Source organism: Ailuropoda melanoleuca, chromosome 1, assembly GCF_002007445.2.
Source record: "Ailuropoda melanoleuca isolate Jingjing chromosome 1, ASM200744v2, whole genome shotgun sequence".
Classification (NCBI taxonomy): domain Eukaryota; kingdom Metazoa; phylum Chordata; class Mammalia; order Carnivora; family Ursidae; genus Ailuropoda; species Ailuropoda melanoleuca.
In genome coordinates this window covers 168,306,054-168,321,102 of record NC_048218.1, presented here as the reverse complement: position 1 = coordinate 168,321,102, position 15,049 = coordinate 168,306,054, and the positions used below count along the sequence as shown (strand labels likewise).

Sequence of the window (15,049 nt, the reverse complement as noted above, 5' to 3'; positions counted from 1 at the left end):
TACAGATTTGAATAAACAACAAATAAGCAACATCTGCTCCAGCATATGTGTATGGTAAAAAAAAAAAGTCACAAAATAAAAGAATTTGTAAATGCCAAAAGCAACACTAAACTGCCAGTGCTACTGTAGAGTGAATTTTTAATTGCACATGCAAAGAGGCAGGCTGTGGGTATTAGTCTCGCATATGTCTTGTTGCTGCCAACCTGGGAGTATAGATGAATTTAATTAAATAAGGATTATCCCTTCTCCCCAGTACAATTACTTATTTATAACAATGATAAAATTGCCTAATAAAAAAATTGTAATATTTCAAAAACAAGCCTGGAAAACACCCGGCTTTCTGTGTAAGTTGTTCAGCGCTGTTTGAGTTTGAGTGTGTCTTTTAAAATTAAGTCTTTGCCTACTGCCAAGGAAGAAAAAACAAACAACAACCCTTATCATAAAGCCTGCTGCAGTTAAACAGCCAGAGACGGCATTATGGAGAAATATAAAGAAGACACAGAGCAGCATGGGAATTGCCTTTCCTGGGGCATGTAGAAAATTAAGCAATTGGACTCAAATGGAGGCCAGGCGACTGAGCCAAGGGACAGGGCCACTGAGGCTTGGGCTCCCCTAGTGTCCTGGTCCTAATCTGTTTTGTGAACAGGCAGTCACCGGTGATCAGTCCGTTCCCTTTATTTTGGCTAGCCCTCTCCCCTGTGTGCTAATTCTCTGAAAACAAGTCACATCACCCAAACCAAGCAAACAACAAAAGAGGTGGGCACTCTAGCCCCTCTTCTCAGTGCCAGCGGAGTTCATTTTTTTACCTCCAATTTAGCAACCCACATCATCAGGGAGGCCAGTGGTGATAATCCAAGTATGAGACTGTAGATGGGAAAGAGGATTCATGTGTAAATTACGGCAGAAATCAGTATCTTCTGAGTCTCGTGATCTACATCTTTGAGCAATTTTGTTGCTGTCATAGCTTTTCTGCCCTGGGAGGTGAGGCAACTGCTAAGAGCTTATGACCAGGTGCATTCTCTCAAAGTCAGTTCAGAAGCCAGCCAGAAACACAGGGCAGTCAGGGGCTCTGGGGTGTGTGGCTGTGGGCAGTTATACCACCTCTCCACCTCAGTGATCTCATCTGTGCAATGGGAATAGTAATGATAAGAGTTCACCTCCAAGGGAAGATTCAATGAATTAATACATGTAAAGTGCTTGGAATGGCATCTGGCATGGAGTTTGCGCTCGATAAATGTTGCCAAGTGTTTAAAGGGATGCTTTAGCAAGGCACTCAAATCTGTTCTTGGCTCTTTCCCGGATGTTGGCAGCTTTCGATTTATCTTTTGCTTTTCCTTCGTGACACTTATTACAATTGTAATTCAATAATTAATTGGTTTTTCCTGATACTCACAAGCTCCATGAGACTAAGTTCTGTTTTGCCTTCATTTGTATCCCCAGCACCTAGACCAGGTTCTTACATGTTTAAGCGCTCATTAAATATCCATTGAATGAATGAATTCAGTATGGAAGGAGAACTAGATTTGAATTCAAAAGATCTTGACCTGAATTTTGGTCCTTCCTTTGCCAGCTGTGTAAACTCAGGCAAGTTGCTCAATTTGTTGATGTCTTATCTCTAAAGAGGAAAGAGCAGTATGGTGATTACATTAAATAATATAATTGAAACGGCTCAGGACACTGCAAATGTGGCTATTAAATATAAATTGTTAATTAACAATGAACTGCCTCCTAATAATAATTGTAATTGATTGGAATATAGAATTAAGCAACAGAGTTCGTGTACATTCAGGGAAAAAAGCTTTCTGAGAGATGTTGCTGGAATGTGTGCAAAACCAAAATAAATTAAGTCTATATTACTTAGGACTAAATGCAACATGCAAAAAGAAAGCACCAATTCATAGATTTGAAAGGAATATAATATTGGATACAGTCTTAATTTACAAATACTGAAATCTATGCCAGTAAAATCATTAAAAATACCATGTGCTGTATTTTAAGATAATCCTTACACTCTGCCCACAGTGCACTGTTGCAACATTAAATCACCACTGGTGAATTCGAATGGAAACTCTTACGGCTAAGGTAAGAGAAGCTTAGATGGTGTCATGCATGGGGTTTCCTGATGGGTCAGGCACTGTGCTAGGCATGGGGATGGCAGGTAAATAAGACAAGATTCCTATTCTCAAGCAGAGCGTANCTCAAGCAGAACGTTATTTAGTGTAAAGGAGAGAGGCAAATGGTTACTGTTTTTCCAGATGAGTCCTGTAGAGGTGTTATTTACCAAGGCTAGCAATAGCTTAAAGGTAGAGAAGAGAAAGGAGGAAGAATGGTAGGGACTGTGTAATTTGTCTGCTTAAGAAAAGAGAATGGGCTTTTTTTTGGTGTTCTTCTAAATTAATATACCAGCCCCTTTGAAATAATAGAGAGATGACAGAGAGAGAGGGAGAGAAAAAGAATGAGAAATTGAAAGAGAATAAACAGAATCTAGGTTAGTGGTAACTTATGAGGAAGAAGACAAAAAGCCAACTAGGAGACAGGATATAAAGGTACCCCTTCACAGCTACCTTTTCCAAATCTGCTTTGGAGCAAAAATCCTACTAGCAAAACCTTAATAATTTAGCTCTCACTCAATCCCCAAATATACTCAATTTGCAAAAATGAACATTTAGCATTATCTTGGTTGAATGATTATATTTATTCTGTTGTGGACAAATTAGCAAATACAGAGAGGCACAAGAAGGAAAAACCAGATGTCACTTATCATCTAGACTGCTATTGTCTATACCATGTACACTCGCACTTTCCCTATTTTTGTTTTTTTTGTGGGAGAGTTGAGAGTTAGAAACTTCTATTAAAAAATTTAACTTGTACCATATAAAATATATTAAAAAAAAGAAAAAAAATTACCTGAAACCCATCATCATGAGATGGTCACCAAACTATTAACTGTAGTTTAACTCATATGCAATTTTTAAAAATTTTATTTATTTGAGAGAGACAGAGAGTGAGCAAGAGAAAGAGAGAACACAAGCAGGCGGGAGTGGCAGGCAGAGGGAGAGGGAGAAGCATTCTCCCCGCTGAGGACGGAGCCTGTTTCGGGGCTGGATCCCAGGACCCCAGGATCATGACCTGAGCCAAAGGCAGACACGCTTAACTGACTGAGCCACCCAGGCACCTCTCATATGCAATTTTTATGTGTATTATATAGATTATATATGTAATTTTATATAAGTTAAATTGAGATCTTTTTCTGTAAAAACACATTTTATTTTGACTTTTAAAAACCACTGTTGCGTGAAACACCAGTTCTCATTTTTGATGACTGCATGATATTCCATATAATGTATCATGTTTTACTTAAACAATCCTTTATATTGGACATTGAAGCTAGTTCTGATTTTTCACACCTCTTTTATAATTGCTTTTGGAAAACTTCTGAGGGGACATACTCAGGTAGGAAGATACACACAGTTGCAAAGTTTCTAATACATATTGTTATATATTGCCTTCCAGAAAGCGATGCGTATTCTTGCCAACATTAGATGATATGAGTTCTTAAACCTCTATCAATTTAATAACTCATTTGCCTATTTTAGTGTATATTTAGTGTTTATTTCTTAGGTTACTACTGAGGTTGAAAACTCCTTTGNGAGTTGAGAGTTAGAAACTTCTATTAAAAAATTTAACTTGTACCATATAAAATATATTAAAAAAAAGAAAAAAAATTACCTGAAACCCATCATCATGAGATGGTCACCAAACTATTAACTGTAGTTTAACTCATATGCAATTTTTAAAAAGATTTTATTTATTTGAGAGAGACAGAGAGTGAGCAAGAGAAAGAGAGAACACAAGCAGGCGGGAGTGGCAGGCAGAGGGAGAGGGAGAAGCATTCTCCCCGCTGAGGATGGAGCCTGTTTCGGGGCTGGATCCCAGGACCCCAGGATCATGACCTGAGCCAAAGGCAGACACGCTTAACTGACTGAGCCACCCAGGCACCTCTCATATGCAATTTTTATGTGTATTATATAGATTATATATGTAATTTTATATAAGTTAAATTGAGATCTTTTTCTGTAAAAACACATTTTATTTTGACTTTTAAAAACCACTGTTGCGTGAAACACCAGTTCTCATTTTTGATGACTGCATGATATTCCATATAATGTATCATGTTTTACTTAAACAATCCTTTATATTGGACATTGAAGCTAGTTCTGATTTTTCACACCTCTTTTATAATTGCTTTTGGAAAACTTCTGAGGGGACATACTCAGGTAGGAAGATACACACAGTTGCAAAGTTTCTAATACATATTGTTATATATTGCCTTCCAGAAAGCGATGCGTATTCTTGCCAACATTAGATGATATGAGTTCTTAAACCTCTATCAATTTAATAACTCATTTGCCTATTTTAGTGTATATTTAGTGTTTATTTCTTAGGTTACTACTGAGGTTGAAAACTCCTTTGTTTGCATTAGCTTATTTAATAAAATTCCTACTGACATCTTTATTTTTTGTTCAATTCTCTTGTATTGGGAAATTTCAAACATGTACAAGGTATAGAAAATAACACAACATGTATCTATTTCTTGTTGTCACCTACCAGTTCTATTAAAATTTAACATTTTTCCATAGTTACCTCAGATTTTTTTTTTAAAGGTTAACATTACAGATAAAGTAGTCTTATTTACCTGGGTTTATTGCTTCCTGATCCCATTGCCTCCCTCCTCCCCAGAGTTAACCAGGATCCTGAATTTGGTGTTTATATTTCCATTCTCTATTTCCGTGCTTTTACTTGGTATATGCATTAGTAATACACACCAAGTGTTGCTAAGGTAAATATATTTTATATATTGTATGCACCTAATTGTTATTTATTTACCCCCACCTTATATTCGTGATATTTTATCGTGTGGACAAATTAACTTGTTTGTTTATTATCATTGCAGCATATTACATTCTACTCCGTGACAACACTATGATATCATTAACCTTATTGATTTGATTGCCTTTAGATTGTTTTAAGTTTTTCACTATTTCTGTATTGCAAAACATGTTTTTATATGTTCATTCATCTGCATATGAGTGTGAATTTCTCTAGGGCATATGCTACAAATGAAATGGCTGAGTCAAAGGGTCTGTGAATCTTCCACTTTACTTGGTTTTGCCAAACTGCTTTGCAAAATGGCTGTATTTTAATGTCATCCTAATTTGGTTATTGGTGGTGCTTGAAAATAATACTGATTTTTGCATTTTGCTCTTGCATTCAACAAACTTGTTAAACCTTATTATTCTATGAATATGCCTATTAATTCTCTTGGGATTTCTATGCAGACAGTTATTTTGTCTGCAAATGTGGACAGTTTTGAAGTTTATATACATCTTACTTCATGGTGTTGCCATTCTGCTGTGACCTTTGGTTTGATGCTGAACAGAAGTAGTGTCAACAGGTTTTGCTCCTGGTTGAATAGGATTTCCTTGAGGGTTTCGTTGTTGGGATTGACAGTTGCTATCAAGATTTGATAGATGCCACTTACACTTAGAAAATTTCCTTCTATTTCTACTTACAAAGAGTTTCTGTTAATTCTTTATTGTTTATGATGAAAATACACTCTCAGCTTGCCATTTACTTTTTAATTTTTAATGATTATTTTTCATACATAGGTGTTCAATGTTAGGTAGTGGAAATTTGATTAATTTGATTAGCGATTGCATTTTAAGCCACACTTTAAAAATAGTTTTCTATTCCAAAATTATATAAAATTCATCTACATTTACACTTTTTGCCCTTTTATAATATGGGCGTGTTTTTTGCATTTAATTGTCTATCTCAAATTTCATTTATCTAAAGTCTTGTTGGTAAACAGTGAAATATTTTATAAGCATACACATCTTTTTCATAAACTATCAAGTTGATCATATCATTTATTTCCTTTAATAATTTATCACTGTAGTTAATAAATTAGTTTTTCCATTGTTGAAACACTGAAATCTTCAAATGAAAGCTAGTTTTCAAGGATTAGTATACTTTTAATGTTTTACTGCATTTAAATCCTCATTACTTTATTGAAAAATGTTTACATCTGTATTCATTAGTAAAATTTATCAATTTTGTGAGCCATCACAGTTAACTTTGAAATCAGAGTTTGTTTGTTTGTTTTTTAATCTAAAAGCAACTGGAAAGATTCACAAATGTTTATATTATCTGGAAGGTTTATACGGAAGAGCAATTATCTCTTGAAAAATTGAGAGTCTACTCATGTAACAATTTGGGTTTTATTTTGTCATTTTTCATTGTTGATCTTGAAGATAGTTTTTGGTAAACTCAAGTTTTGTTTGTTTTCCCCCTCTCTGGTATTAGTTTACTTAATGTTCTATTATGTTACTTTGTTAATTTTTTGGTTTAAAATATATATGTATATATTAATACTGGCAACATAATACCAATATAAAATTTGGTAATATAAATACATACCTTTTCTAAAATAGCATCCATGTTAATTATCCCTGGTTTTAATTATACCACTGTATTGGTATTCCTTTATAATTTAAACATGCGTTTTGCATATGGTTTAACTTCTTTTCTATATCAGTGGTTCTGTCTTTTCTCTAATTTTATTTTGATTATCTAATTTTGTTTGTATGCCTTTCTTTCTTCTATTGTTTGACAGCTTTGTTTTTATTCAGACAAATAACTAGTGCTTTGATTTTACTTATCAAATATTTTTTTCTGCTTTCTATGTGATTAATTTCTGGCTTATTAACCTCTAACTTCTAATGATGTTTATTTTACTGTTTTTATGATGACTTCTAGAGGCAGATAATTTATTTAGTTTGTACTTGTTTGATAATGAAAGCAATTAATGCTATGACTTTGCCTCAGATTACCGCTTCTGTCCCAGTTCTTCAATTTTATATGAAATATTCATTAGTATTATTGAGATGGTCTGAATTTATAGTTTTAAATGAGCAAATTTTGCACTTTTTGTAGGATGGAGACTTCAGTCCCCAAGTCCTGGATTTAGTATTTTGTTTTGTTTGTTGGGAAGAGGAAGTGTTATTTATATTTTTATTTTTGAATTCAAATATTACAGCATTTATCCATGTTAAGGTGGCCTATACATAATGTGTGCATATGTAAGAAGTCAATGAGATAATCTTTGCACTTACAAATTGTTAGCTCTTTTAATAAAATATACCAACAACCCTGAGAAAGAATACTTACTTCAATATTTTTCTATTATGCTCATGTTACCAATTGTAATATTGATATATTACCTATCACCTGTTACTATGTCATATTTGATCTGTAAAAAACTGAGAGGAATATGAAAATCTCCCACTTTTGGAAGACAAGTTGGTTAAAGGATAAAAAGTTACAATTATGTAGGATGTATAAGTCTTGAGATCTAAGGTCCCTGGTGACTATAGTCAATAATACTGTATTAAATGTTGAAAATTTGCTAAGAGAGTAGATTTCAGGTGCACTTAACTACCCACACAAAATGGAAACTGTGTGAAGAGATGATATGCTAAGTAGCTTGATTATGGTAGTCATTTCAATATGTATATGTATATCAAATCATCCTGTTTCATACCTCAAATACATACAATATTTATTTAAAAATTNATTTTATTTATTTGAGAGAGACAGAGAGTGAGCAAGAGAAAGAGAGAACACAAGCAGGCGGGAGTGGCAGGCAGAGGGAGAGGGAGAAGCATTCTCCCCGCTGAGGATGGAGCCTGTTTCGGGGCTGGATCCCAGGACTCCAGGATCATGACCTGAGCCAAAGGCAGACACGCTTAACTGACTGAGCCACCCAGGCACCTCTCATATGCAATTTTTATGTGTATTATATAGATTATATATGTAATTTTATATAAGTTAAATTGAGATCTTTTTCTGTAAAAACACATTTTATTTTGACTTTTAAAAACCACTCTTGCGTGAAACACCAGTTCTCATTTTTGATGACTGCATGATATTCCATATAATGTATCATGTTTTACTTAAACAATCCTTTATATTGGACATTGAAGCTAGTTCTGATTTTTCACACCTCTTTTATAATTGCTTTTGGAAAACTTCTGAGGGGACATACTCAGGTAGGAAGATACACACAGTTGCAAAGTTTCTAATACATATTGTTATATATTGCCTTCCAGAAAGCGATGCGTATTCTTGCCAACATTAGATGATATGAGTTCTTAAACCTCTATCAATTTAATAACTCATTTGCCTATTTTAGTGTATATTTAGTGTTTATTTCTTAGGTTACTACTGAGGTTGAAAACTCCTTTGTTTGCATTAGCTTATTTAATAAAATTCCTACTGACATCTTTATTTTTTGTTCAATTCTCTTGTATTGGGAAATTTCAAACATGTACAAGGTATAGAAAATAACACAACATGTATCTATTTCTTGTTGTCACCTACCAGTTCTATTAAAATTTAACATTTTTCCATAGTTACCTCAGATTTTTTTTTTAAAGGTTAACATTACAGATAAAGTAGTCTTATTTACCTGGGTTTATTGCTTCCTGATCCCATTGCCTCCCTCCTCCCCAGAGTTAACCAGGATCCTGAATTTGGTGTTTATATTTCCATTCTCTATTTCCGTGCTTTTACTTGGTATATGCATTAGTAATACACACCAAGTGTTGCTAAGGTAAATATATTTTATATATTGTATGCACCTAATTGTTATTTATTTACCCCCACCTTATATTCGTGATATTTTATCGTGTGGACAAATTAACTTGTTTGTTTATTATCATTGCAGCATATTACATTCTACTCCGTGACAACACTATGATATCATTAACCTTATTGATTTGATTGCCTTTAGATTGTTTTAAGTTTTTCACTATTTCTGTATTGCAAAACATGTTTTTATATGTTCATTCATCTGCATATGAGTGTGAATTTCTCTAGGGCATATGCTACAAATGAAATGGCTGAGTCAAAGGGTCTGTGAATCTTCCACTTTACTTGGTTTTGCAAAATGGCTGTATTTTAATGTCATCCTAATTTGGTTATTGGTGGTGCTTGAAAATAATACTGATTTTTGCATTTTGCTCTTGCATTCAACAAACTTGTTAAACCTTATTATTCTATGAATATGCCTATTAATTCTCTTGGGATTTCTATGCAGACAGTTATTTTGTCTGCAAATGTGGACAGTTTTGAAGTTTATATACATCTTACTTCATGGTGTTGCCATTCTGCTGTGACCTTTGGTTTGATGCTGAACAGAAGTAGTGTCAACAGGTTTTGCTCCTGGTTGAATAGGATTTCCTTGAGGGTTTCGTTGTTGGGATTGACAGTTGCTATCAAGATTTGATAGATGCCACTTACACTTAGAAAATTTCCTTCTATTTCTACTTACAAAGAGTTTCTGTTAATTCTTTATTGTTTATGATGAAAATACACTCTCAGCTTGCCATTTACTTTTTAATTTTTAATGATTATTTTTCATACATAGGTGTTCAATGTTAGGTAGTGGAAATTTGATTAATTTGATTAGCGATTGCATTTTAAGCCACACTTTAAAAATAGTTTTCTATTCCAAAATTATATAAAATTCATCTACATTTACACTTTTTGCCCTTTTATAATATGGGCGTGTTTTTTGCATTTAATTGTCTATCTCAAATTTCATTTATCTAAAGTCTTGTTGGTAAACAGTGAAATATTTTATAAGCATACACATCTTTTTCATAAACTATCAAGTTGATCATATCATTTATTTCCTTTAATAATTTATCACTGTAGTTAATAAATTAGTTTTTCCATTGTTGAAACACTGAAATCTTCAAATGAAAGCTAGTTTTCAAGGATTAGTATACTTTTAATGTTTTACTGCATTTAAATCCTCATTACTTTATTGAAAAATGTTTACATCTGTATTCATTAGTAAAATTTATCAATTTTGTGAGCCATCACAGTTAACTTTGAAATCAGAGTTTGTTTGTTTGTTTTTTAATCTAAAAGCAACTGGAAAGATTCACAAATGTTTATATTATCTGGAAGGTTTATACGGAAGAGCAATTATCTCTTGAAAAATTGAGAGTCTACTCATGTAACAATTTGGGTTTTATTTTGTCATTTTTCATTGTTGATCTTGAAGATAGTTTTTGGTAAACTCAAGTTTTGTTTGTTTTCCCCCTCTCTAGTATTAGTTTACTTAACGTTCTATTATGTTACTTTGTTAATTTTTTGGTTTAAAATATATATGTATATATTAATACTGGCAACATAATACCAATATAAAATTTGGTAATATAAATACATACCTTTTCTAAAATAGCATCCATGTTAATTATCCCTGGTTTTAATTATACCACTGTATTGGTATTCCTTTATAATTTAAACATGCGTTTTGCATATGGTTTAACTTCTTTTCTATATCAGTGGTTCTGTCTTTTCTCTAATTTTATTTTGATTATCTAATTTTGTTTGTATGCCTTTCTTTCTTCTATTGTTTGACAGCTTTGTTTTTATTCAGACAAATAACTAGTGCTTTGATTTTACTTATCAAATATTTTTTTCTGCTTTCTATGTGATTAATTTCTGGCTTATTAACCTCTAACTTCTAATGATGTTTATTTTACTGTTTTTATGATGACTTCTAGAGGCAGATAATTTATTTAGTTTGTACTTGTTTGATAATGAAAGCAATTAATGCTATGACTTTGCCTCAGATTACCGCTTCTGTCCCAGTTCTTCAATTTTATATGAAATATTCATTAGTATTATTGAGATGGTCTGAATTTATAGTTTTAAATGAGCAAATTCTGCACTTTTTGTAGGATGGAGACTTCAGTCCCCAAGTCCTGGATTTAGTATTTTGTTTTGTTTGTTGGGAAGAGGAAGTGTTATTTATATTTTTATTTTTGAATTCAAATATTACAGCATTTATCCATGTTAAGGTGGCCTATACATAATGTGTGCATATGTAAGAAGTCAATGAGATAATCTTTGCACTTACAAATTGTTAGCTCTTTTAATAAAATATACCAACAACCCTGAGAAAGAATACTTACTTCAATATTTTTCTATTATGCTCATGTTACCAATTGTAATATTGATATATTACCTATCACCTGTTACTATGTCATATTTGATCTGTAAAAAACTGAGAGGAATATGAAAATCTCCCACTTTTGGAAGACAAGTTGGTTAAAGGATAAAAAGTTACAATTATGTAGGATGTATAAGTCTTGAGATCTAAGGTCCCTGGTGACTATAGTCAATAATACTGTATTAAATGTTGAAAATTTGCTAAGAGAGTAGATTTCAGGTGCACTTAACTACCCACACAAAATGGAAACTGTGTGAAGAGATGATATGCTAAGTAGCTTGATTATGGTAGTCATTTCAATATGTATATGTATATCAAATCATCCTGTTTCATACCTCAAATACATACAATATTTATTTAAAAATTAAAAAAATATAAAGGGTCCAAAATTTTGGACTGGCTGTCATGGGGAGCAGAGAATTAATAACAACAAAATCTCCCATTTTTATTGTGTCAATTTCCTATAGTATCACCAGAATTTTTTGCTAAGTAGTGTTATGAAAATAACATATGCACATGGTAACAAAAGAAAATTAAATGATGCCAATTAATTTAAAATATGTTAGTTTCCCTTCTGTTAAGGTACTTCCGTTAGCAGCAGTTCCTTATATATACTTCCAGAAGCATTCTGTGCATATTTTCTCCCCTCAGTAGAAATAGATACCTTTTTTAATAAAAAGAGGTGTCTATATAAACTTTTTTGCACAAGGGTGCCTGGGTGGCTCAGTCGTTAAGCATCTGCCATCGGCTCAGGTCATGATCCCATGGTCCTGGGATTGAGCCCCGCATCAGGCTCCCTGCTCAGTGGGAAGCCTGCTTCTCTCTCTCCCTCTGCCCCCTGCTTGTGTTCCCTCTCTCACTGTCTCTCTCTCTGTCAAATAAATAAATAAAAATCTTTTTAAAAAAGAAAAAAAATCTTTCGCACATACTTTTTTCTCATTTAACAACTGTGTATCTTTGAGACCTTTCCATATCAACACACAAATATCTGCTTCATTTTTCAAAATAAAAGTCTGAATAGATTTAAATGTAAAAATGTACCATAATTATTTAAAGCTAATTTATACTTTTGGGAAAGTAGGCTGCCTCTAGCTGTTTGTAATTATAAATATATTTTTGCAGTCAAAATCCTTGTGTATACACTGGAGTCTACTGATGGGTCAAAGTGCAGAACTGGAAGAGTTGCATACATTAAAAATTATGTGACATTGACAGATTGTACTTCAAGTAATTATGATGATTTTAACTCACAACCAACAATGGGTAAGTTTTTTTCACATTTTTACTATCACATTGCATTACTAAACCTTTAAATACCTGTGACCCAGAACCACAGTTGATGATTATCTATCGTGTTTCTGTGGGTTGACTCAGCTCAGCCATGTGGTTGTTGACCAGATTCTCTCATGTGGTGGCAGTTAGATGACATCTGGGCTGGAGCCATCTGAAAGTTTGACCTGGTTGGACATCTACGATGCCTCACATGAAGGCTCATTCGAGGCTGTCCACTGGAGTGGACATGCTTATGTGGTTTGGGATTTTCACAACATGAGGGCTAGTTTCCTAGAGGGAATGTTCCAAGAGCAAGTATGTCAAGAGCCAGGAAGCAGCCAGGTGGGTTAAGGGCTACACACTGGACATAGCACAGCATCGCTTCTGCCACAGACTATTGGTCAAAATAGTCCAGGAACCTTCATTTTTGAAGGAAATCATATTTCCAACTTTGAGTCAAAATTCATTCATTTATATTCATAGACATATACATACATAAATTCATTCATATATATAATCTGTTTATATATATAATGAATCATTCCTTCATTCATATATAAATAAAAGTAATCCTTTTCCCTTTCTCCCATTAATAGAAATAGAACTAGTTTTACTTATTTTTTTTCTCAGTCCTATTTTTTCTTGGGTTAATGACACTGTTTTTAAAAGTAATAAATTATATTTGCTTTACTTTAGTTCAGATTTTCTCCATTAGGCTAACCTTCAGCCATCTTACTTTGCTCTGTGAATTTGAAATTAATTGTAGGTTAGTGCTTTTGCCTAACTCCCCAAATCATTTTTGGCAATGATTGGGGTGACTTACATGATATCAGCAGACCTCTTAATTGAATGTCAAGGAAGGCAGTTCCTATAGGCACAGGGACCTCCAGCTTCATTGAGAGGCATTCAATTAGATGAAAACAGATGCTTATTTTTGTCTTATAAACCTCAATGCAGGTTATGTGGTAATTACTTCGAAGAGCAGGATAACAATTTATGTAATCAACAGGACCCTATAATTACTAATGCATAATTTCTAAACAGCATTTAGCAAAATGAGGCCCATACATACACTTTGTAATGAAAAAGATGTGTTTGACACCACATTAAATTAAATTAAAAATTTGCATATTTTCTTCCAGGAAATGCACTAGCTTCATCTGCTTTAGTTTGCTTCACTAATCCCTGTCTACTTTTAGCTCTGTTATAGGATCATGGAAATGCTGAATCACAATGATGGCTGAATGGGAGCATAAGAATGAGGAGTAGAGAAAGTCCTCCTTCTCTGCTGTCTAGGATTCTATAACAGGATTCTGACAGATTATTTGGAAAGTAACATCTAGGTAACTTGTTTCCATGGAGGGTTAATATGAGGGTCCTACCATCACTTAATTTAGAATGTAAGGGCTAGCAGAAACCTTAAAAAATGACCTCCATTTACCTAAGGCCCAGTAAAATGATATGACTTTTGTCACATCAATCAGTTGTCAGTAGGAGTTAGAAAGTATTCACTCAGTCCCAGTCTTATGTGGAATCCCTTCCACTCTCCTGGTCAAACCACACAGAGTTAATCTGAGACAAACCACATGCTGCATCAGCCCCAGGGATATGGGACATACCTGTAGTAAGTCATTTGAAATTTACATGTACATTGCCATTGCTAGTAGGTTTTTAGTAGTGGTAGATAGAAATACTAGTGGTAGTAAATAGCCGCAGTAGTAGCTATGCCATTTTCTGAAGATAATTTAAACTCTACATATTAAGAAAGTTGAGTACTAGCTATTTACGTTCTCTTTCTGAAAGGCCATTGGTGACTTTGCAAACCATGATAAATCTTACCTGTATTTCCTGATGTCATGTCAAGAGGATTACCAGTCTCTTCTTCAAAGCTCTGGACCTGAGACACCAAAATACATCAATCTCATTAGGAATGTTTTCATAATAAATTCACTTCATTTATTTAATCTACATTTAATGAGTGCCTCCTGGCTACTGCTAAGAGGATTAACCATGACTTCTGAACTCAAATAGCTTACAGTCTGCTGCAGGCAGGTGGCACTTACAAGGCACTCAGGATAAAGATTCAAAGAACTAAAGGAGATCAAGAGGGAGAAATGGGGGAATCACTTCTGGGTGGGAGGAATAGAGACCCTGTCTGGAAGATGTAGCATCTGAGTGAAACATAAATAATAATATTATTATTATTCAAGATTTTTTTTATCCTAAAGAGCTTTAAATATATTTGGAAAGAGCAAGTTATTTTCCACATATAAGTTTATCTCTCTAAGGGATTTATTTATGACTTGGTAAATTTATGGAGAGCAATTCAGAAAATTCACAACTCAGTTGCTATACAGAGCTTAGACAGCTCAAAGTAAATTGGTTTTCCAAATTGATAAAGCAGAATTTATTTTTAAAATTCTTTTCAGAAATTAATACTACTCTATTGAGAATATAATGATGAATAAAACAAAATAATAAATATTTCTTTACAAGTAATAATATAGATTACTATAGAAGCTGGATAAAAATTAAAGAAGGTAAGAAAACAGTTACTGTTAATATTTTGGAGTGTGTTTTTGCAGGTTTCCTTTTTAATATGTTTTTTCTGAATATAGTTATGTAATTAAAGTTCTTCACTCAATCAAAATTTTTCACTCAAAACTTAGAAGGGGAACTTTTGTCCCA

At 33.4% G+C, this 15,049-nt stretch overlaps 1 protein-coding gene across 10 annotated transcripts in view; it reads right to left on the bottom strand.

Annotated features, from left to right (window-relative positions):
• Positions 1-15,049, bottom strand: part of ITPRID1 (ITPR interacting domain containing 1) — a 138,324-nt gene that overhangs the window by 87,505 nt on the left and 35,770 nt on the right. For all 10 annotated transcript variants that reach the window (XM_034670055.1, XM_019799697.2, XM_019799698.2 and 7 more), the window contains one exon: positions 14,201-14,258. In XM_034670055.1, coding sequence (XP_034525946.1) covers positions 14,201-14,258 — 58 coding nt within the window. The remainder of the gene's footprint in view (positions 1-14,200; positions 14,259-15,049) is intronic.